At 36.5% G+C, this 25,229-nt stretch overlaps 1 protein-coding gene across 2 annotated transcripts in view; it reads right to left on the bottom strand.

The window, feature by feature from the left end:
* BBS5 (Bardet-Biedl syndrome 5) overlaps positions 1–25,229 on the bottom strand; it is a 48,892-nt gene that overhangs the window by 766 nt on the left and 22,897 nt on the right. Inside the window, exons 8-16 of one of the 2 annotated variants that reach the window (XM_058549202.1) lie at positions 24,662–24,724; positions 22,345–22,479; positions 18,664–18,747; positions 17,498–17,521; positions 13,268–14,389; positions 9,709–9,866; positions 9,478–9,585; positions 6,695–6,880; positions 4,409–4,555 (exon numbers count right to left, since the gene is read on the bottom strand). In XM_058549202.1, coding sequence (XP_058405185.1) covers positions 4,409–4,555; positions 6,695–6,880; positions 9,478–9,585; positions 9,709–9,866; positions 13,268–14,389; positions 17,498–17,521; positions 18,664–18,747; positions 22,345–22,479; positions 24,662–24,724 — 2,027 coding nt within the window. Of the gene's footprint in view, positions 1–4,408; positions 4,556–6,694; positions 6,881–9,477; positions 9,586–9,708; positions 9,867–13,267; positions 14,390–16,937; positions 17,350–17,497; positions 17,522–18,663; positions 18,748–22,344; positions 22,480–24,661; positions 24,725–25,229 lie in introns of those variants that run through there. The other variant, XM_058549203.1, reaches the window with a different exon arrangement.

Below are 25,229 nucleotides of genomic sequence, written 5' to 3'. Positions count from 1 at the left end.
TTGGACTGATAAAGATGTCTGGTTTCTATGAGTCAAGGTCAGCAGACCTTTACCTTAAAAGTGAGAACTGGGAAGAGGAGGGACTAGTTGCCTTAATTATGATTTCACCTGTTCCCAGCATGGCACCTGACACTGGTGGTCACTCCATAAGAATCTGTTCTCCGTCCCTTTATTGTGCTGTGTGAATACTACTCTTAGACTCTGCACTTGATGTTAGGTACGAACTGGTCATCCTCTCTGAATATTCAGGGTATACAGACAAACTGAATTCCTTTGAAACATGTGTGCCTCTCCTCTGCTTGGTGCCTGGAATGCCCTCTCTGCGTGAGAAACTCTGAAACGCTGCCTTCTCTCTGAAGCCTTTCTTGTCTTCCTCAAGCGCAGTTTGTTGCTTTTTCTTGATTTCCCACATTGTTCTTTATATAGTATCTATTGTAGCAATTATCATTCTATTTTAATTTTTTCCCTATATTTATGTCTTCAACAAGCTCAAAGGTATTTGAGGGCAAATAATATATCATTCACCTTAGTTATCTTCCCTCCTCCAGACGCTATCGATACTTGGCACATAGGAAGTATGCCAAACCATGCTATATGAATGAATGAGATTTAAAATAATAATTTTTAAAATTAGCTGATACCTCTGTAAGATATGTGTTATCTGACTTAATTTCATTAATGGTCCAAATTTAATTCTCCTTAAGAGTCGTACTGTGCACCAAGTGATTTTTATGTAGAGAAAAGCACAGACAAAATATTTTACCAGTAATAAAGGGAAAGACCTTAATTATCTATACAAAATTTGGGGCAACAAATTAAAAGATAACAGTTTTAAATGATCTAATGAAAAAGTGACCACATTTAAGCAATGGGAGGTTGAGGTTAGATGAGGCTTAAATTAAAAGTATTTGCTTCCGGGCCGGCCCCGTGGCTTAGTGGTTAAGTGCTTGCACTCCGCTACTGGCGGCCCAGGTTCGGATCCCGGGCGCACAAAGACGCACCGCTTCTCCGGCCATGCTGAGGCTGCGTCCCACATACAGCAACTAGAAGGATATGCAACTATGTCATAAACTATCTACTGGGGCTTTGGGGGGAAGAAAGGAGGAGGATTGGCAATAGATGTTAGCTCAGAGCCGGTCTTCCTCAGCAAAAAGAGGAGGATTAGCATGGATGTTAGCTCAGGGCTGATCTTCCTCACAAAAAAAAAAAGTATTTGCTTCCTGGCAGTTGTATTTTTTCTTTCAGCTTGGGCAATCCTAAATAATAGAATGATTTCAAGAAAAAATACAAGAATGGAAATTTTTTTTTAATACCTCACAGTTAGAGGGTCTCTAGGTTTAGAATGTAGTATACTGATAGTTGTCATCTCTTATTTTCATCTCTGCATGTGTAAATAGAGATTCACTAGGAACTTGAGGGCAAATGAGCAGCCACCTTTCTGTAGATCAGTGGCTTTCAACTCTATCGCACATCTGAGTTACCTGGAGGGCTTGTCAGAACACAGATTGGTGGGCCCCACCCCCAGAGTTTCAGTAGGTCTGAGGTGAGGCCTGAGAATTTGCATATCTAACAAGTACCCAGGTGGTGCTGATGCTGCTTTGGGAACCACTGTGGATCATTGGTTCTCAAATTTGACTTGCACATTGGAACTGCCTGGAGACATTAAAAATATTGATGCCTGGGTCCCTCCCCCAGAGATTGGCTTAATTGGTATGGAGTAGGGCCTGAACATGAGGATTTTTTAAAGTTCCCAAAGTGATTCTAATACGCAGCAAGGTTTGAGAATTACTACTTTAGATTTTATTAACCAAATGGAAAATAGTACCTAAATTTAAATTTTTAAGCAGATAGTGATGAATGCCCCCTCTGGCCTTTCCCCAGTCCAGTGATTCCCAAACTTGTCTGCACATTAGAATCATCTGGAAATCTTTTGAAAGTTCCAAAGCCCCAAGCATACCTCAGACCAATTAAATCACAATCAATAGAGGTGGGATAGAGGCGTCAGTACTTTTTGAAGCTCCCTAGTGATTGCAATGAGCAAGAAAATTTGGGAGCCACTGCCCTAATTACAAAAGAAACCATAATCAGAGAGCATCCCTCTTTCAGGCTCCCCTCAGCAATATAAGGGCTATTTTTAGCAGGAGATGCTGTCCTTTTCCTTTGCTGCCCACAACTTCCTCCTGCTGAAGCAACTTGGCTTTTGACCACCATTAGGAACCAGAGTGGCTTGTGTGGGGTTCAGCTGATTGACAGCACCATTCCTTAGTGTCAGTGTTTCTCAACCCTGGCTGCACACTTGAATCATCTGGGAAGGTTTTAGGAAATAGTGATGCCCAGGCCCTACCTCCAGAAATTCTGATTTAATTGGTCTGCATTAAGGCCCAGACACTGGTATATTTTCAAAGCATGCCAGGCAGTTTTAATGTGCAGCCAGGGTTGAGAATCACTGCCTCTTCACTCTTGGTACCTATCCCTGTTTTCCAAAAACTGTAGCCTTCCCAGCCCTCCATTATTTCATCTTTTTTTCCTACTGCTTCCAGCCTTTCCCCATCTCTTGCTAAGTCTATCCTCTTTCCTCCCTGGAATTCTCCAGTTTCTTTCTCTTCCTCTATTTTTGTGGGGGAGAGGGGTAATATTAAGTACTTTTTACAGCCACTTTTTTCTTGCCCTTTACACAGCTAGTTACTATTACAACAACCTAAGGAAATGATGTCTGATGCACAAAATAATTGTTTGGTTAAACTGCTAGCCCTTCAGCCTTCCAGTTCACCAGCTGGGAATAAGGCATGTGCTGGTTCAGGTACAGAACAAATAACATCCACTTTTCACTATTATGCTTAGTGGTCTGCCTTCACTGATCAGTCTTCCAAAGCTGTACCTATAAACTTAAATGTTCAAGCAAATCCCCTGGGAATCTTGTTAAAATGAAGATTCTGATTGAATAGGTCTGGGGTGGGGCACAGGATTCTGCATTTCTAAGGAGCTCCTAGGAGATGCCAGCACTGCTGGTCCACAGACCATACTTTGAGTACCAAGTTTCTGGACAATCTGGTGACAGGCCAGGTAAGGGCATCCAGCCTTGGGAGTAGGGGCTGCCCCGACCACATGACTCTCCATGACACAACTTACACTTCTGCTCTCAGAATTCCTGGATACACCTTGGTCTCCATGTGACATTCACTGCCTTAGGAACTATGGTAAAATCCACCCCCACTTCTTTTTATTTTTATTTTTATTTATTCATTTTTTTGAGGAAGATCAGCCCTGAGCTAACATCCATGCTAATCCTCCTCTTTTTGCTGAGGAAGACTGGCTCTGAGCTAACATCTATTGCCAATCCTCCTCCTTTTTGTTTTTTTCCCCAAAGCCCCAGTAGATAGTTGTATGTCATAGTTGCACATTCTTCTAGTTGCTGTATGTGGGATGCGGCCTCAGCATGGCCGGAGAAGCGGTGAGTCGGTGTGCGCCCAGGATCCGAACCTGGGCCGCCAGCAGTGGAGCGCGTGCACTTAACCGCTAAGCCACAGGGCTGGCCCCACAACTTCTTTTTTTTTTTTTTAAAGATTTTATTTATTTATTTTCCTCCCAAAGCCCCAGTAGATAGTTGTATGTCATAGCTGCTGTATGTATCCTTCTAGTTGCTGTATGTGGGACACTGCCTCAGCATGGTCGGAGAAGCAGTGCGTCGGTGCGCGCCCGGGATCCGAACCCCGGGCCGCCTGCAGTGAAGCGCGCGCACTTAACCGCTAAGCCACGGGGCCGGCCCCCGACTTCTTTTTAAATACATTCATTTTAAGCCTAACTGTAAAACAGTTCAACTGAGTAATAATTGCAAGTGTCATACTTGGGAGACCTACTCAGCACCTATCTGGGAGGTAAAAGGAATTGCTACTTTTCACTTTTTTCTTTTTTAAAAAGCTTTTGTAACTGAATCCTCAAAAAATTGGAAAACCATTTAAATTAGATTCAAAACAGAATTAATGAACTCATAGAAAACTCAAGAGGTTAAATGTTTCTTCAGAACTCTGTTTTCTCAGGAAATAAAGTACTCTTTGGTAGAAAGGTAAGTAGTTTGGAAGTAGCCTTTCTCTCCTTGATGCCTATAGCATTACACTTTTAGAGCTGGAATGGAGCTTAAAGGATCAACGGTCCAACTCTCATTTTACTGATTAAGAAACAGGCCCAGATAAGTTCTTTCCCAAGCTCAGAGCTAATCAGAAGCAGTACTTGATCAAGTAAGAGGCATGAGCAAAAGTTCAGTTAGGTGCAAAGAGTGTTTTAGTTTACTACCAAGAAGTAGCATACATGTGCAGAAAGTCTGGCTTACTGGTCACTTCAAAATTGTTTATCAGTGATCAGTTATTTGATTTAATATTGGGTTCAGAAAATTGGAGTGAAGAAAACTTACTTCCATATGTCATTGACTTCAGTGGGTGCAAACTCTTTAGACTCCAGTTGAATCATGGCAAAACCACCGATGGCATACAGGGATCCAGCCAGGCTGACCAAACTGATGGAACTTCTTTCTTGGGGAAACTCGGGCATTACTTCCCATCTAAGAATTATTGAAAATATAGTCAATGTAAAACTTAAAGAAATGCCAAATGTATTTACTGAACAATATAGGAAATTATAATTTAAAAATTCAAATAGCATAGGCATCCAAAATTAGAAGATTAAGTTTGCTTCTGGAAAATATATAAATATTCCTTTATTTGAAAGATGTAACCAGATTTGATATACAGCCCTCAATATGTCAGTCCTAGAATACTTCATCTTCATCAGTTAGCACCTTTAGCAGTGGTTATCAAATTATCCCATAAACAGTGGTTTTTTTTTTTGCAGTTCTACGGCTCCTAGGTCCTACTGTGTTGATTTCATTTGAATGCTAATACAAATTTTAAAAAACTCTGTTCTCCATCATTTCTCAAGAAGTCTCCAAATCCTCTGCAATGAAGGCATGTAATAAGGATAGTTTAGAAACGAGGGTTGGAGATTTTCTTTTTAATGATTTACACTTCATCTTTTTTAACAAAGGATTTAAGGGGACTTTGTAATGTTAATAGCCATATGAAATAGGACAACTAATAATAAAATCAATCAAATTAGTTGGAAGTATCAGGAGTCTAGAATGAGTCATTTTGGTCACTCTATTCCATTGCTCTGACATTAAAAGTGGACCTCATAGTTTTTCTCTAAATATATTATCTGTTTTTCTAATTATAAAAATAATACATGTACATTGTAGAAAATCTGAAAAATAAAGAAAGGTATAGAAGAAAACATGTATCACCCATGATCATACCTTCCAGACATAATCATGAGCAACATTTTGGTGTAATTTTGTCATTTTTTTAAAAGCATATAAATTTAAATGTAAACATTTAATCCAAACATACATATATGAACAAACCTAAAAACAGAGTATTTACAATTTTGTATGCTGCTGCTTTAACTTCTTACACCATGAGTGTTTACAATATCATATAGTCTTCAAAAACATGATTTTAATGGTCATTTAAATCCCATTCCATAAAAGTTCCTTGTGATTTTCAGATACTAATGTCTATTTTGTAATCAGGCATACATGGTTCCTTAAAAAAGTAAGAGCAGGGCCGGCCCAGTGGCATAGCAGTTAAGTTCATGTGTTCCACTTCAGTGGCCTGGGGTTTGCAGGTTCGGATCCTGGGCGTGGACACACTCACCACTCATCAAGCTATGCTGAGGCGGTGTCCCATATAGAAGAGCTACAACTCTACAACTATGATACACAACTATGTACTGGGGCTTTGCGGAAAAGAAAAAAGAAAGAAGATTGGCAACAGATGTTAGCACAGGGCCAATCTTAAAAAGAAAAGCAATAACAGTGCTCTAATTTTTTATTCATTGCTAAACTAGGAGTATAAACATGATATTCCGATGTGTGAGCTCAAAAATTTTAAAAAGACTAATTTTATATAAAGAATATCTACAAATATCTTTCACATTAACTTTAAGCCAAGAAAAGTTTAAAAGTGGAAATTTTAAGAAAATTATAAAGAGCATAGAAGAATTAAACTTCTAAAGCATTCATGCCTTACAAATATGATAAGCTAAGTGGAGGTCTTTTCATCCTTAAAAAAACTAATACAGTCATGGGTCCTTAATGATGGGGATATGTTCTGAGAAATATGTCGTTGTGCGATGTCGTCATGTGAACATCATAGAGTGTACTTACACAAACCAAATGGTATAGCCTACTACACACCTAGGCTATATGGTACTAATCGTATGGGACCACTGTCATATATGTGGTCCATCCTTGACTGAAACGTCTTTATGCAGTACATGACTATTTCAAATCAAATAACATTACAGAGACGTGTATATCCATCTATGTGTATATAATTATTCATAATTATTACCTTTGCATGACTAAATTCACAAAGTTAATAACAAATAAGGACAAATTGGGCATCCAACATTAACTCGAGGGTCATGTGTTCCAAATTACTAGCACATGTAATGCATCAAAATATTTGGCATTTCACACCCCGTAACAGCAAAAGAAACCTTGATGAAGATATTTCCACTTTAATTCTTGCCTCCTTGCCTTCCTTTCCTCATGTCCTAATTAGAAAGCTTAATTTTTATCCAAAGTTAAAAATTAAAAAGTATAGTGATTCATATGCTGTAGTCAGATATAGCAACTCACTTATGTGTTATGAGGTCAAAAGCTTCAACTGAAGCTGAAAGCCCATCTTCAGTGACACCTCCTGCAATCACAATTTTGCCTTTATGGACTGCCACTCCAAACATCGAACGAGGGATTTTCATTGGAGCCAGGTCTTTCCAGTCTCCTTTTTTGGGATTATAGACAAACACTCTGTTTGTACACTTTCTGTAAACATAGAAGACAACAAAATGGTCCTTTCAGAAACTTCCTTTTTTGAAAGAAGCAACTTCACTGATCATTTAGCTTTGCTTTCTCACGTGAAATACATAGTATAACAGAGGATCGGAAAAACTCCAAAGTATTCTTAATCTGAACATATGCTACCAAGCAAAGGACAATTCCAAATGTGAGGACCAAAACTGTTTTATAACTTAATTATACTACTGAAAGGTAGGGTACCTTTACTTTTGCCAATTGCCTAGAAGCCCAGGAAAAGAAGATTTTAATCCTATCTGCAACTAAATTCAATTGAAGATGTGAATAGAGTAAAAAAAAAAAAAAATCATAAACCCTTTATTGTGCCTCAGTAACAACAATGTTAAGTTCACTTATTTCATTATCTGAATATCCTAGGAATGAATCAGTTAACTTAAAAAATAATTAGGTGTGACTGTACCTATTTTAAATTTAACTATGTAATATGATGGCTCATTTCATTTTAGTCTACCACTAATATACTAATGCATTTTAAGAAATCTGGGACTACAGATTAGACAACTAGTCATCTGAGCTAATGAGTAATGAAAACAGTTTTATTTGCTAAATGCTACCAGAAAAACCTGGACTCATCTGAATTATTCTTCTTAGTATATTCCTTATGGATCCTTAAAGTTATCCATAATTTACTGATGAGTTCAGAATTCCAAATAATAATTGATTAATTGGGTATATTTGGTAAAGCCAAAAAGCAAACAAACCAAAATCCATCTTTTGTAGGACAATTATTTTCTTTAATCTTATAAAAGACCAGATATCTGGAGTAGAAGCATTTCCTCTAATATTTGACTATGAGTATTACTTTAAAACTTCTTGATAAGAGCATGATGGGCCAGTCTGGTGGCGTAGTGGTTATGTATGCGCTCTCTGCTTCGGCAGCCCAGGGTTTGTGGGTTGGGATCCCGGGTGTGGACCTACACACTGCTCATCAAACCATGCTGTGATGGCGTCCTACACACAAAATAGAGGAAGATTGGCAACAGATGTTAGCTCAGGGCCAATCTTCCTCACCAAAAAAAAAAAAAAAAAGGCATGATACAAAATCATGTTCTTCAAATTCAGTGGTGATAAGTAGGGCAATTCAGTGTTAACTTTTAGATAATGACTCATTTCACAAAAATTTAAAAAAAGAAGAAAGAAAACAAAAAAGAAAAAATAGATAATGACATTTCAAAGTTCTTGACTTTGGCATTTGTCAAGCAGTGTTGTCTTGCAGAAGATTAATATATTCTTACTGACAAGACCTGTATGCTTCTTACTGACATATCAATTTCCTAGTTACTAATACTACTTGAAGGAAACAATTTAAATCATTTGGCAGGGTCACTATGTTTCCAAAGTCAGAAACTGCTTAATAGATTTTCCATTCCATTTACCCAGGAAAAATGCTCAAAATAAGATTTTGCACTGAGTGGGTTTATAATATGGCTTTCCTTTAAATATTCATTTGATGGTAATAGCTGGATCAAGGAGGATATCAAAATTTCAGAATATATCTTTGAATACAGATAAGATTACATAAAAACTCATTGCTTTTAAAATCACATTTTCTGTGCTATACTTGTCATTTTAATTGAATAATAACCATTAATTATTACCCCATAATACAGAGTTCTTTACTGCTTTGCCCTTAAAACTCTTAATTCTGACTCCCTTTCCAAGATTGGACATCACTATTAACTAAACAACCTGGGCAAATGATGACAAGCCAAATTAGGCAGAGTTTTCATGGGCAAGAAATTACTTCTCACTATTTAAACTGAAAATCTTCATTTTACCAGACAGGCTAGTGGCTTAACTGACTGATTTCTGGAATACTCTGAACTCATTTCTCCCTTTGAATTATAAGATCTCTTTCCTAATTACCTATCCTTTGAGAAGTGCCTAGGTTTACATATGAAAGTTTATCCTGTTTTTTCTCAGAAGAGACTGGGTGCTAGTGGGTAGACCAGGGTACATCTGTTCTGTCTGATCCGTGCCTGTTTGTGACCAGTTGTTAAATATTTTGAATACCACACCTCTGTCCAGAAGTAAATAAGTGAACCATTGCTGAGGAAATAACTGCCCTATTTTCAGTCCCCATGCTTTTCAGTTTCAAACTCACCTATCTGAATTCTCTCTCGTGAACAAAAGGTACAAATTCATGCTATTTTTTAGGCACATTGTTAGTAGTTATACTTTAAATATAGTACTTAATTTGTACCTACTTATGGCTAACTGAATAAGAAAGCCCACTGGTTTTAATGTAGTAAAATATAATTATAAATTAGCTAAATAAAATACTTGATTACACTCCAAAATGCTGCTTTTCCACTGTAAGAATGCTTATGCTGGAGGTATTAATGTTCATTCCTAGCAGTATGCTGGGCATCTACAAATTTATTTTAGCAACTGTTAAATTGTATATAGTTTTCCTTCAGAAATCATTTCCTCCAATAACTTTTTAAAATTTTACTTCCAAAATATGGGTGAGAACCAAGGCCCCTTTCAGTCTGTAGATTCAAATGAAAGAGGAAGGAACCACAAGGAGATTTCATGGTACTTACTTGTCATCTGTCTTTCCTCCTAGACAATATATCATCCCCTTATGTGAAATCACATTATGGCCATAGACTTTGATAGGAAGTTTTTTAACTTCATTCCATTTTGCAGCCCTAAAATCAGAAGATGATAGAATTTATATGCTTTCAGTAAATTCCAGGTTCTAAAAATATGAGTATGTTATAGGTGTTCATAAACCTGAATGCTTAGGAAATGGGAATGTCATGGCAACTTACACAGGATCGTAGCATAATACTGAATCCAGCGAAGCCTCTGTCTGAAGGTCTTTGCCTGCAACTACATAGATTTTGTCATCTACCTCTCCCAGACCAAACAGACACCTGGCTGAAGGCAGAGGTGGAAGTCCAACCCACTCAGATGCTACATTATCAAGCTGAAAGAAAAAATACATGAAGAACTGTGGTTGTCAGAAAAAAGTTACAGGTTTCAGAAAATATGCTATACTTTTTATTTATTGAAGTATAGTTGACATACAATACACACTTTATGTGTTTAGAATTCATTGAGATAGTCAAAGATCTCACAAGTAAAATACAACTACAATCTGAAAATATCATATTTTACCTGTGAATTACCAAGAAAAATGAGAGAATCTACTTGCCAAAATAGCTCAAGTACCAAAATTGGCAGGACTTCAAGAAAGGAAAGAGAATAAAATAGAGTCACCAAAGCTTGGTTAGTTAGTGAGGTTTCTTGCCAAATTTTCTTCTCATGTTGTCTTGTTCAGGTTTGAACAAGAAATCATAATACTTTTAGAACACGGTGGAAAGCAAGCTTGTCACCAGGGAGGGTCACAGCATGTGAGTGACCCCCGAATGCTATATTTAACACTCTCCCCAAGCTGGCACCCGGGACAGCTGGACCTGTCGCTCAGTCCACAGACAACTGCGAGGTTAGGCAATATCCTTTTTCTTTCCTTCAAAAATTTTTAGGTTCTCTATGTTTCACTTTATTACAACTGATATAGGCTGGTGTTAATGTGAATTTCCTAGATTTTTGTTGGGAGTCATTTGAAATACCTTCTCTCTTCCTCTTCTTTTTTTTTTTTAATTTATATTATGAAGTAACTTTGCTTGTTTTTGCTACTGCCACTTCTGCAAGCCTGAGAGAGCCCTCCTAGTGCCCGTGCTCTGGGGTAGGGGATTCTGGTAGGGCTGGCATCAGTTTCAGCACTTACTATTGGTAATTTTAAGATTTTTCCACTTTGCATTTTAGGACCCCAGGGCACAGGAAAACTGCTTTCTGAGGGAGTGCTGTCACAGATTTGTAGTGCTACTTCTACGTAGCAAAAAAAAGGATTAAAACTCAGATTATTTGGATACCAAGAATAGATGCAAATGTTAAAGGCTATGGTCTGGGGAGGGGTCTCTGTGGAAGCCTATCTATATCTGGTCTAGCAACCTTGATTAAAGCAAAGCACCAGTTAAGACTAGCTGAGATGAGTGGTTTAATCCCCACATGTGCTTTGCATTCACTGATTTCAACATCGAGATTGTGATCACTAATGTTTTTCATTTTTGAAGAAAAAAATCCTTTGATCAAGAAAGTAGTGTGATGAACATTTATGGAGTTTTGACTCTGTGATAGGCTTCGTACTAAATGTTTTACACAGGTAATCTCTTTCAGGATAGGCACTATTATCCTCTCCGTTTTACAGATGAGGAAACTGAGGCACAGAAAGGTTAAGTAATTTGCCCAAGCTCACAGAGCTTTTAAGTGATATTCAAATGCAAGCTATATAAATCCACAGTTTCTTTTTTAAAATGGGAACAGCGGCCATCATAATCCCAAACCTGAGGGTTTACTGCCCGCACTGTACGGTACTGTCTACATCCCCATACTACCCCCGGTAGGGCACTTCTAACAGCAGATGAAACAGGAGCTTGCCTGCTAGCTCTTTTACAGGTGAGCCGTCAAGTTGTTGAACCTCTCTGGCTCCAGTTTCCTCATCCTTAAAATTAGGGTTTGGACTTAGGTTACGTTAAGATGCGGTGCTGTTCAAAGATGTGATGAATCTATTAATTCTTTGAAAAAAACTCTCTCTTACCTAGGTGAAAAATTCTCATAATCTATTTATAGTATACAATCAAAGGTTATATTACTCCTAACTTAATATATTTTAAACAGATGTGACTATGCAGAAAAATACAAAACCTGAAATTCTCATAGATTTATTTTCTTGTGAGTCATAACCTTGCAGGCAGGTGTTTTTATCCTGGCATCTTGTTCCACTATTTGTGCCTTTTAAAAGGAGCAAGGCATGGGCAATCACAGGGAGTTGACCCTTTTAACTTTATATAACTGTTTTTGTAGCTATAAAGAACATCAAGCAGGTTTCTTGAACCAGAAATAAGAGGCCATGTCAATAAAAGTAAGGGTTATAACAGGATGGAAGAGAATAAAGATAAGGCTGTAAGTATTCCTTGGATTTATGATTTCTGGGTATCTATCTATCTGTGATTTAATGTCATTTTTACTTCCTAGATATAATTAATTGAATTCACCCTTTCTGAAATTTATCTGAATTTAAAATTAGGGCTCAGGAAAATTTCTGGCTCGTATTCAAATACTTGTGATTACAGCTTTTATTTTATTTTTATATTTCATAGTTTACATTTTTCAATGGAACTTTGAAAATTAAGAAACATGATTAACATGTATTATTACAATTACATTTTTCAAGATTGAAAAAAGCTGGTTAAAGGTAGTATGTTGTGAATGCACAGTATGTCACACTTTGAGAGCGCACAGTGACTGTGGTATGGCATTCTACACTTACTTATCTTTGGCCTTTCCAACTCAAGTGCCCACAAACCCCAAGCCATGAGTCGCTCTGACCTAAACAAACTCTTTTGAGCCGACTGTAAGCTACAAGTTCTAGTATTAGCATTATTAAAGATAAAGGTTAAACCACTGATTCCTTCATAAACTGATAAAGTATAATGTGTTGATAATATGAAACAGACTCCCTGCAAACAAACTACAAAGAGTCTATTAGTTTAGAGGGATTTGTTTTCTTGGAAACTTCTGTGGTTTCACAAAACAGATTAAATTGTAATAATGTCTAAGTCCAAATCTGATCCAAATAAATGTGATCATTTATCATAAATAAGAAATTTATCATAAACATTTCTAAATATAATTAATCAATTCAAATTAGTGACACTTGTGTACATATAGTTTTTCTTAGAAGGTAATCCAAAGTGTATAAAATAATTACATAGGTTCTTTTCATTTTCAACAAAATTATATTTTAGGCAGTAATCATAAATAAGAGATGAAATACTACCTCCAAGAACTTCAAATCACTTCAAGGACACTTGGAAAAAGGTAGAAAATCTGATCAATTATAACTTTTTGTCAGGTGTAAAGTACTTTGATTTAGGGAGATATATTAACCTATTTTTCCAGAAAGAGGATACAAGATTAAATTTAGTTTTTACTAAAATACTGGGCTTTGAAGGATTACAGTCACCATCAACTATAAACATGACATTTTGGGTAAAAGAATATAAAGAAAATCTCGAGTCATCACTTAAACATTAATTAGAATCTCCTTCTTCACCAAATCTTTTATTAAATATTAATAAGCAGTTAAATTAACTGATCTAAGTATTTCTGTCAGCCCTCTAAGTAGTAAAAATGCAAGGGACTGGACTAGAACACTAATTAGGATAAAATGCCAGCGGCCTAAATAATTCACAAAGAGCCAACTGGATAGTGAGTAGCAGCCTTCCCTTTATGCCTCAATTACATAAAAATAGTCTTTCTTACCTGGAAGAAGTACGACTGTAGAGGTTGATCCTTATTTTCTTCATCCACATATAGTCCTCCTACCACATATACCTGATTTTGTTGGGTAACGATGCTGGAATGATTTCTGGGAATCTGCTCAGCCAGTGCAGTAAGGTAGCATTCATTTTCTGTGGGATCATAAGCCACGGCAGCTGTGTCATTAACCAAGAGAATGAGGTCTTTGACAAACATTCCATGCCTGGGAATGTCATTCAGGTAACCAGGGAGTAAATCTTCATCACCAACATCACCATTCACCTCACCAGCCCCAGCCTTCTCTGTACTTTTGCTAGGTTCTGGGAGTTTGCCTGCGAAGGCATCTTTGAGAACTTTGATTTTCTTCTGGAGTTCTGGGTTGCTTTTAATTATATCATCTTTCTCAACATGATCTTTAAAATATTTTTCTGTCATAAGGCGAAAACGGATGCAGTCAAACACTTCACTAAGGTGTTTAACCCTGTTTTCTTTGTCTGTTCGCACCCATTTCATCACTGCCTCAAATACTGCTTCTTCTTTTTCTACGTTTAGGCTGTCATTTGAAATGACTGAGATCAGTTCCTGTGGAGACAGTTGCATAAAGTCCTCTTCCTTACAAATCTGTACAAAGCGATCAGACACAAATTCACGGGCAGAGATGGCAAGTCTCGGGCAGTCAAGAAGAAGTCCTAATCTCAGGATGGCTAGACAGTTACCAGGAGCAAGTCTCTTCTGAAGATAAGAAACGCAGACAGTGAACACTGAGGGGATCTGAAAGCGGCTGGCCAATGCAAAAATATCTTGCACATTTCCATCGTTGAGATCGATACTGGCAGAGTACAGGTACTTGATGATTAAATCCAGCACAGCAGGATCCACATTATCTAGTACTACCTCCTTTTTTTTCGCCTCATCAATTTCAGATAAAAAATACTCACGGAAGTAAGGACTACAAGCTGACAAAATCAATCTGTGGCATGGAAGACTCTTGTCACCTGCTTTTAGGGTGCAGTCGATGAATTTTTTCTCATCCAGGAGATCTTTTAGACCATCCTGAAGAAGGGTGGATTGGTAAAGCCGCAGTTCCTCTGCGAGTTCCCGCTGGGAATCCATTTTGTGAGTAACCTGGGTAAGGAAGGGGACACTGAAGGCCTTAGCTCCTCGCAGCACACAGGTCTAGCTGTAAAAAGGCAGATCAGTGTGCTGTGCCCAGCTTGAAGCCTTTGCAATTTAATCCCACTAGCTATATATAGATACCAACTCTAAGAACGGGAATTTAGGAGAGCTAGTTTGGAAAGAAGAGTTGTTCTTGCAGCTGTTATAGATTGAAAGGAACAACTGGAACTTTTAATCACTAAGGAAACAGCTAAGAAACAAGAGATTTAAATGAAGTGGAAAGCCTTAAAATACACAAAGCATTAGAAGATATGCTAATAAAGGCTACCACAAGAAAATGTTCATCGAGCTAACAGAAAACTGAATCATAAAAATGAGTCAGTCTGCTAAAAATGGTCTAGTGGCAAGCTACTTGGCTGTCTGAATTAATGATGCAAAGGTCAAGAATATGAGGTGAGTTCATTTAAATACTCATAGGCAAGATCTCCTTTCCAATAACTGTTACACACAAATTTTTATTTTCTACTTAAAACAGTGGGATGTATCATTTTCTTTTAGAAGTAGAAGACAAAGACTTTTACTTATAGACTATAATTATAGTTTTTTTAAAGAAACCTTTAAATCAATAATACCCCCATCATAATTGAAATAATAAATGCAGAGAAACTGCTAATTTTATAAGGCATTCTAAATTATCTTTATTCTTGGTGGAAAAACTATAATTAGTATTAAATTATAAAATAATTTATTCACACCCTGCCTTGCTCTATAAAGGATCTGATGTGGCAAACAATAATAATAAAACAAGTAAAATAAAGGCAAAAGGTTAAAAGGAATCATCAAGACCAGAAAAAATACAGAAATAGTTAAAAGTCAACACTAGGGAAAGAGAAAACCCACACATGTACAATATGATCACTAAAGATATTCTGTGATTTTAAGTGTTGAAGATGATCTTTCATTAAATAAAAAGTTAAAAAATAGAACAGATGTAACCTCATGAGAACAATGCTACATCACCTGTACAATTTGGAAAACAGGCCTTACATAAGAAAAAGAAAAGAATATATAACTGGAATCATAATTTAAGTTGTTGATTATACTAGAACACCATATTAATTATGGAATGTAGAAAGCATGATTTGAAAGAAAATTGATTCTTTGTTTATATACAGACGGCATCGTATACCTCTTCATGAAATATTTTATTACAAAATTATATTGTCACATTTTCTGAACTCAGTGGGGCTGTAGAAATACTGTAATTTCAAATGTTGGTATTCTTAAACATGCTTAAAAGAACATAAGCTCCATGAAGACAGGGATTATTTTTTGGTTTGTTTTGTTCAGTGTTATAGCCTCAGAACCTCGTGGGTGCTCCATAAATATCTGTCAAATGAATGAATGCCCCTAGATCAGGGAATTATACATTTTTAAACTTCAAGGTCTCTATCCATGAGTAAAGGTTTTTTCTCTTACTTTACATCACGGTGAAGTCAATGGTACTGTCAGCTGCTAAACAACAGCTGAAAGAAAAGCTCATTGACTCTTTTTCCATTTATAGATGCCACTAAAGGTTTAACACACTAGAAAAAACTAGCAGCTGCTTCTTTGTTTAAACAATAAATGACTCATTTCTCTCTACACGTAACACCTAACATTTGAAAAGATTAATGAGTCAGATGCAAACACCATGAAATGATATTTGAGATTATTCCTTACTAGTAGTCAATTTTATAAAGTCTCATTTGCTTGGAAATCTATTTAAACAATATTCTTGGCAGCATTTTGTGACCTGTATAAATTTTTCAAACAACTTTTTCTTCCCCTAATATACGTTATTATAACCCCATCCCTTAAAAATATAGAAATCCTTTCCTATTTAAATGAAGAAACCAATTTACAGCTTTTGTTATTTGATTGTTGTTAAAACTCAGGTTAGCACTTGGTTGTACTGTGTGTCTATGGTTGTACAGACAGTTGTATCTTATTTTAAATATTTTTACACACTCACTCCTTCCCCTCTAACAAAAGAGGGCTCCTTTGGCTAATTTCAATGATTTGACAAAACTTCCTTATAATGTTTTTTTATACTGAAGCAGTGGCAAAAATCACAGATGCCAGAGAGGTCACCAAATCTTATTTAACCAAGAAATGAGAAAATAATATCTTACTTTTGAAAACTTCAGATAAGTCTCAATGAATTCAAACAAGGAGAAAGTCAATATGTGAACTATCTATTTACAAACTATGTAAAACTATTTCCTTACAAAATAATGTATTCTTGCCAAAACTATATTGAAATTATTCACAAAATAGTGCCAAAAACTTCACATAGGGGTTCTTATACTCCAGAGTTAGCAATAATTTTTAGTTTTCACAGAAAAGATCACCTAAAAATGACAAATTTAATGGTCATAATTTTTTTTAGAGTTGGCTTACATTTGGAGCTATACGATAATATATTTAAACCAGATTTTTATAATTAAAAAAGCAGTATTTTGATTATTCCATAAGAATGGTCTTATTCTTTTAAATAATACTTTCAAAACATTAATGGTGCTGCACAAATTCTTTATTAAATCCAACATGATACAGTCATTTAATATCTGCAGACTAGTAATTTACAAGTATTAGGTACAAAATAAAAATATTTACAAACAGGATACATTTCGATTACAATTTAAATATAATTTTTAGAAAACTGGCAGTAAAATCTTAGATAAATGCGTTTTCCCTTAATCATTAAAAAACTCTTTCTTAAAAGCTTTTCCTGTAAATGTAAAAACTATTCCATGCCTTATAGCAGGCGACTAGTATCTTTAATCCTGAGGTATCTTTAAAAAGAAATCCAGCTCAACTCAAGATCAACTCATTACTTCCCAAAGTCCCTGTAGGGTGAATCCATCCTTCAATTTCTCTATTGCAAGCCCCAGTTCTTCTGAAAATACAGGTTCACGATCTTGTTGCTTTTTGGGAGATAAGAGGATGAGATGGGAATAGACAAGGTGGGCAAGAAGAGGAAAAAACAAAAAATAGGTTTCACATAAGTTTGTGAATACTAAATGTTGGAATATAGAAAGTTTTTTTCATATAATATAGGTAAAATGTTCTTACCTTATTGCCATCAGCAAAATAAGCCTATAAGACAAAGAAAATCATATTTCACATATTTGACATATAATATTATAATAGGTCAGTGGGCTAAGAAACAGGTAATTAATATACAGAACAATTCTGTAACTAAATGTACTTTACATTCTGTTACTGTGTGTCTAACGGTTTTCTCACCTATCTTTACAACCTTGGTAGAATTCATTTCTTCTGACAATCACTATTAATCTCTACAAGAGTTATGCTTTAGGCTCTAAAAAATGTGCTTTGTAATTAGTGTATAATTAACATTGTTAACTTGAAAGGAGATAAAAAGAATGACTTAGAAGCTAAAAAATTTCATCCCTACTTCTGGTTTAGAAGAAGATGCTAGCAAAACAAAACAAAGCAATATAGTTTGAGGTAGTAGTGGTTTATAATTAAATATTTTATACTCATTTCACACTTTTGTTTAAAAATATTTGTCCCCCGAGAGGTATTCTGGTCAGATTCATAGACCATAGCATATAGAAAGCATTATGATTATTTTGGCTTTTAATTAAATAATACAAATTTGAAAACAGGAAGGTTTATTGTTCAAATAGATATCCTTTTAAAGATAATATAATACCTATAAATTGAGGGGAGGTCCAGCTCATAAATATTAATTACGTAAAGTACAGATTTTAAATTAATTTAACTATAATATTTAACACGTTCTATTATTCTAATTTTTCACGTGTCTGAAATCCTCTGAATAATTGTCTTCTCAAACTATTTCCCAATTTGGTAATTTAAAAGTATATTCACACACACACAAAAATCCCTAACTTAAAATTACTCTCCAGCTCATGTTTAAGATACTCTCAGAAGTCTCAAGTTCTATGATGTTTTACATGCTTAAACCATTATTTAATTAAACTTGACTCAGATAAAAAAATCAGGGCCGGCCCCGTGGCTTAGTGGTTAAGTGCTCGTGCTCCGCTGCTGGTGGCCCGGGTTCAGATCCTGGGCGAGCACCGACACACGGCTTCTCTGGCCATGCTGAGGCCACGTCCCACATACAGCAACTAGAAGGATGTGCAGCTATGACATACAACTATCTACTGGGGCTTTGGGGGAAAAAATAAAAAAAAATAAAAATAAAAAAAATCACAAGAAATTTAGTTGCTCTCTTTTGTGATGCTCACCACAAAAGCATCCGAGTGATCATCAGAGTCTATTTCTACATCATCTTGAATTTGTTCAACCGTCAAAGCTTCAAGGGACTGTGGCTGAAAATCAGTAGATGTTAAAATGCATCAAAGAGACAATATTAATTAAACAAATAATTTTAGTAAGATGTGTTGCGAGAACTGTAAACACTGGTAAAAGGAGAACACAATTACAAACTACTCAAGTCTTATAAAAATCACTGCATAATTTATATTCTATTAAAACTAACTTGACTAATAAAATGAGTCAGTTAAACCTAAGCTTTTAAATCTGAAGTCAAAATCATGAAAAGAATTGAAATAACAAATTTACACATACTTAATATGATACTTAGAGATATCCTTAAAGAAAAAACTCTTACTGGATTTTATCTGATTTTCTTTCACATTGTTAAAAAAACTAAGTTTTGTATAACAGCAAATTTTCAATTTTCCTCAAAATAGTCATGAAATACAATTTGTGAAAAGTAAAACACCTAAGATTTCTATAGAATATTCTAAAGGTAAAGCAGAATAAAATATAGTGCTGATATTTATTAATTGATTTTTTAAATATTTGAGTATCTTTGGTGTATTAGGCAGTATGCTAGTACTACCAAGGGTATAAAGTCCTTGCCTTACCCACAAAAGGTTTATAATCTAGTAGGAATGGAGTGAAGAATAAAACACAATTACCAATAACTAAATATTAGGTTGACTATATGAAATTGCTAATTTTGTTAGCCAAAAATGGTCAAATATTAATATGATATGGTTCAACCTATGCAAAGTAGCTATAATAAAGGCAACATCTATTATAACAGAAGAGTATGAAGACAGCACAACTTCTGGCTTGTGAATTCCAGAAACTTTCATGAAGAAAAGGCTGGTATGTGGTCTAGGCCTTTCAGGATGAGGATGATTTTCATAGGTAGGATTAGGGGAAAGGGTATTCCCGGCAAAGGGGATCAGCAAAGGTGAGAAACCACAGGATGTGGCTGAAGAATGATGAGTAATCCAGTATGGTCAGAATATAAGAGTCCCATGAGACAGAAGGAGCTGAGCAGGGCTACTGTACTGAACAACCCTGGGGAGCATCATTCACACTAAAGTCTATGTGAACAATGTTCTCTAGAGTTCGGCAGTGCACAGCCTGTACAGCTAGACACTGTAGCTGTGCAGATAAGGTGGGAAAGGTAGACTGGAGTCTACTGAAGTTCTTTAATACCAGCCCAAAGAATTCTGACTTTATTTATAGGTAACTGGTGGGGAGGGTTGAGGGTAGAAGTGTATTGCTTAAAACAGAGTGACCTGATCCCCTAATGTGGGGATAGCCTCAGTGTTTCAGAGCTGTGTGACTGTGTACAGTAGCTTAACCTATCTAATTCTCAGTCTCCCTAACTGTGAGATAAGGATAATAATAATAATAATGATATGCTTCATAGTATTGTTGGGAGGATTAAATGAGATGATGCATATAAAGTTCTTAGAGCAGTGAATGGCAAACAGTAGGTGTTCAACACAGTCATTCCACAACTATGAATGTTCACTAAGAGCCTAGTATGTACTAGTTTTGATGGCTGGAGATTAGTGGGTAAAGAAAACAGACAAAAATCTCTGACTTCATGGAGATTATTTATAGTGGAGGAGACTGATTAGTGTCACCAAAAATAAAGCAGGCAAGCAAGCAAGCAGAATAAGGGACAAAAAAATGATGGGAGTTGCTGTTTTACATGGATAGTCAGGGAAGACCTCCCTGAAGAGGTGGCTTTGGAGTAGGCACTTACATGAAGTGACAGAGTGAGCTACTGTGTCTGGATATTATCATGTAATGGAGGCCAAACAAGAGGAAAAGAGGAAAAATGAAAGGTAGAGAGAGAATGGGTAGGAGAACCAACATACTGTCTCCCATGTGCCAGGCATTTTATGGACATGATCAACAGTTTTGTGAAGGAGATTATCTTCATTTTATAATGGAAAAACTGAAACTCAAATTTGCTTAGGATCACAAATAAATGGTGAAATTCAGATTGAAGTCAGTTTTGTCAGGTTCCAAGCACCATGCTTGCGCTACATTATTCTACAAGCAAAAGTAATAACAGTAATTGTGGTTTGAATGGAAAGAAAGGAACAGGAACAGGGAGGAGAGTGGTATAATTGACTGAATGTGTAAAATAAGACAATGGGAAAAATAAAAAAAGAAAGCTCCAAGGTCTTGAGCACAGCTGACTTTGACAATGCTAAAAATAAGTAGTAAATAAATAAATAGATAAATTAGTAGGATGCTGCTTTTGAGAAAAATGAGGCCACTGTAGGTATGCCAAGTTTGAGATACTCAAACAAGTCCCAGTATATCTTACTGACTTGGAAAATTATTTACTTAATTAAATTACTAAGATAACTTTTTAAATGAGAAATTCAATTTATGTTATTTGGAAGGCTCATCTATGTGAAAATATTCAAAAATATTTGGAACCATGAGAGACTGAGAGTGTGTTAAGATCAGAAAGAAAACTCTGGGCGTCATCTAGAGAAGTACAAGTTGAGGAAACTGGAGGAGCAGGTGATATTGCTGAGGAGTACAGAGAAGGGCAAGTAAAAGGGCAATGCTGGAAGAAGTACAGGTCGGGAAAGAAACAGAAAAGGATGGTTAAGCAGATGACACACACAGGTATATGTATAATACAGTGTCAGCAACCCAGAGAGAAGTTTCAGCTGGAAGGGGAAGGGTATATATATGGAATTTGACAAGGAGAAAAAAAATTAAGTACAAGGAGCATTACCAGGCAACAAGAACCTGGTTGAAGTTAGAGGATGTGAATTTGTACTTAGCTGCCCACCTCTACTTCTGATCTTCTCTGGTCACATGCTGTAGTCCAAGAGCAGGAGGAGAGATATAGATAACATCTGTGAGATGTGATATGGCTCAACATGCTGAGTACCAGCAGGACGCTGATAAAGAGTGGATGGCAAGGGCGCCAGCAATAGAGTGTACAGAGAGGGCGCCAGCAAAAGAACAGACAGCAAGGGAACCTGTGATAAGAGATCAGTGAAGGCACGCGAGGGAGCCTCTGGCAAGGGTACTGCTGACAGAGCAGAGAGCGAGGATGTCTCTAATGGAGTGGCTGGTAAGCACACCCGTGACAGACCAGAGGACAAGGGTCCCAGCTGGAGAGGCTGAAAAGCAAAGCCAAAAGAGAGCTGATGTACCTGCACAAAGAGATTGGTGCAGAAACCAGAAGTCAAGAGGAAGGCAAAGAGCAGATGTGTGGGTGTGATATTCAAAACATTTCTTAAGTGGTATGGCAGAGGCACTGATGAATAGGAACGGATACAGGCCATACCGATGGAGCAGACTCCTGGAGTTGCTATATTGTGGGGAAGAGAGTGGTTTCCGTGAGGACTGTAAGGTTTTCCCAAATGCTAATGGGAGGCTGAAGTAGAATAAAAATAAAGCTGACAGAGTGAGAGACTAAAGTCGGTCTACATCAGAGGAGCCTTACATATGGAGACTTCTCTGGATAGGCTGCTCACCTAGAAAGGCAGGAATGAATGATGAAGTAGCCAGTGAGAAGACAGTTTAAAATTAAATTGTACACAATATGTTTCTATCTGAATTTTATAGATTGTGTAAAAGCAATTCAGCAAACTCTGTTTTTCACATACTGAACAAATTACCTTTTCTTCCATCTCATAATCCACTCCAAATATAGGATTGGCAGAATAGACTTTGTGAAGTGAATTGATTTCCTTAACTGATTCTTGTAGTTTTTCCACAGGATCTATTTTAAAGCCAAGAACATATCCTCCACTCTACAAGAAAAAATGAAAAAACAAAAAACAAGCCTGATGAATGGTATTTACAGTACATAATAATCTATAGCTCTAATTGTCCTTATTTCAGGGCACAATACGTAAGAGGATTTTTTTTAATTAAAATTTTTATTATGGGTCCAGCCTGGTGGCGCAAGCGGTTATGTGTGCATGCTCCGCTGCCGCAGCCTGGGGTTCGCAGGTTCGGATCCCGGGCGCGGACCAACGCACCGCTTGTTAAGCCATGCTGTGGCAGCGTCCCATATAAAGTAGAGGAAGATGGGCAGGGATGTTAGCCCAGGGCCAGTTTTCCTCAGCAAAAAGAGGAGGATTGGCAGATGTTAGCTCAGGGCCGATCTTCCTCACAAAAATAAAAAAATTTTTATTATGAAAAACTTCAAGTGTATACAAAAATAGAAAGAAAAGTACAATAAGTGTCCATGTAGCCATCATCCAGCTTGGGCAAGTAACAACAGATGCCAACTCTGTCTCATCTGTAACCTCCCATTCCCCCAAATTTCCTCCCCTCACCCACTCAGGATTATTCTGAAGCATATCCAGATATTATGTCATTTCATCTGTTAATTTCAAAGCTGATATTTCAAGATTAAAAAAAATACACTGTAGATTGTGAAGGCCAAGGAAACTAAGTTTTTCTTGAGCTAGACCTTGAAAAGGAATACAGGCATGCCTCATTTTATTGCATTCCACTTTACTGCACTTTGCAGATATTGCGTTTTTTTACAAGACCATCAACTGGCAAAAAGATTACAACTCACTGAAGGCTCAGATGATGCTTAGCACTTTTTAGCAATAAAGTATTTTTTTTTTAAATTTTTTGTTTATTGCAGTAACATTGGTTTATAAAGTAAAATTAAAGTATTTTTATTTATTTATTTATTTATTTTCCCCCCAAAGCCCCAGTAGACAGTTGTATGTCATAGCTGCACACCCTTCTAGTTGGTGTATGTGGGACGCGGCCTCAGCATGGCTGGAGAAGCGGTGCGTTGGTGTGCGCCCGGGATCCGAACCTGGGCCGCCAGTAGCGGAGCACGCGCACTTAACCGCTAAGCCATGGGGCTGGCCCAGTATAGTGTAAACATAACTTTTATATGCACTGGGAAACCCAAAAATTCGTGTGACTCGATTTATTGTGATATTCACTTTATTGCAGTGGTCTGGAACCGAACCCGCAGTATCTCTGAGGTAGGCTATATATTAAAAGAAGAAAAGGAATGGTCTACCTGAGGTTATCTCCTTGAAGAATCAGGAAAGAAACTTGACCGTGACAGATTGTCAGAGAACAGTGTTAAAATATTAAGTAGCATGCTGTAATAGGTGAGAGCATATGCTTTTGAGTTCAAATTTTAGTTTTACAACAAATTTATTAGCTGTATGATGCTGGGAGACTTACCTTCCTTATCTTTCTAAGCCTCAATTTTCTCACCATAAAATGATTGTCAAGTTGTATTAAATAAAATAAAGTATATATGACATTTGGTGCAGTTCCTGGAACATGATAAGCACTCAATAAACGGCAGCTGCTAATCTATAGGCCAGGGGAAAGGAGTGAGTAGATACTCATGTTTAAATTTAGAATTTAGAAGAGAAGTGATTTTATACATAAGTAAATGTTTTATTTAAATGTATTTCTGCAAAAATATTGCATAACGGGGCATAGCAGTTTATAAGTAGGTGAGTGAGTATAAAATCTCAAATAGAGTGTGTATCTGTATATATCTGTGTTTCTCAAAGACAGTCTTGTGAATCCATCAGACCTGGATCAGAACCTAGCCCCACCACTCACTAGTTGTGAGACCATGGGCAAGGTTCCTAACTTCTACAAGCCTCAGTTTCCTTCACTGTAAAATGGGGAAGTCACTGTAACTGTATCATAGGGTTGTGTAAAGATTGAGATAATGCATGAAAAGTACAGTGACCTGACTCTGTCATTAAAAATGATAATCATAATGATGATGATGATGTCTGTCCAACTAAGAAACATAAACAGGATTCTTCCTATGGGGACAATTACTATATGACTTCAAACTCTTAATATAACTTCATGTTGCAGCTAATATTCTTCTTGGATATAAACCAGTTACTATATAAATTAAAACTATAGACTGTCACATAGTTTTAAAAATCTATTAAAGATCAATAAAAATATAAAGTATCTTACCTGCTGAGAGCTTTCTATGACAAGAGCTAAACCAAATTTTGAATCTCTAATCTTTATTGAACGCTAGATGTAAAATGAAAAAGAAAAAAAAATGCATGTTTTTATTATCTGATAGTAGTGACTCTTTAACAAAAGTTTTTCAACTTTTACACAGAAACTACCTTTCATAGTCTAAAGAACAGAATTCTCCCTCTTTCCTTCATTACATTCCCACAGAGATCAAGTAAACGAAAATTTTCATACTGGAAACAGGTGGCAAAGTTCTAAGGCAATACAAGGAACACATCTCTGAAATATGTACAAAATTCTCTGACTCAAATATCCCTTACTCCCAGGCAGTCCAAAACTTTTCTGAATATTTTAAACCAAAGGCCAGCAATCTTTTAGTTATTGGAGAGCCAGTGTCTTGTGTAGCTCCAAAGGCTGGGTTAGTTTTAAAAAGTCATATGTACCTTCTGTTTCTTACATCATAGGTACCTAAATTATTAAAGACCCTCCATTCCATTTATTTAAAAAGAAAAGTTATGGGCATTCATCACTGGGCATCAAGGAAGGCTGGGATAGTCAA

This window comes from Diceros bicornis, chromosome 10 (genome assembly GCF_020826845.1).
Source record: "Diceros bicornis minor isolate mBicDic1 chromosome 10, mDicBic1.mat.cur, whole genome shotgun sequence".
In the NCBI taxonomy this organism is placed as follows: Eukaryota; Metazoa; Chordata; class Mammalia; order Perissodactyla; family Rhinocerotidae; genus Diceros; species Diceros bicornis.
The sequence above is the reverse complement of the archived record's forward strand: the minus strand, read 5'-3'. Positions and strand labels throughout refer to the sequence as shown.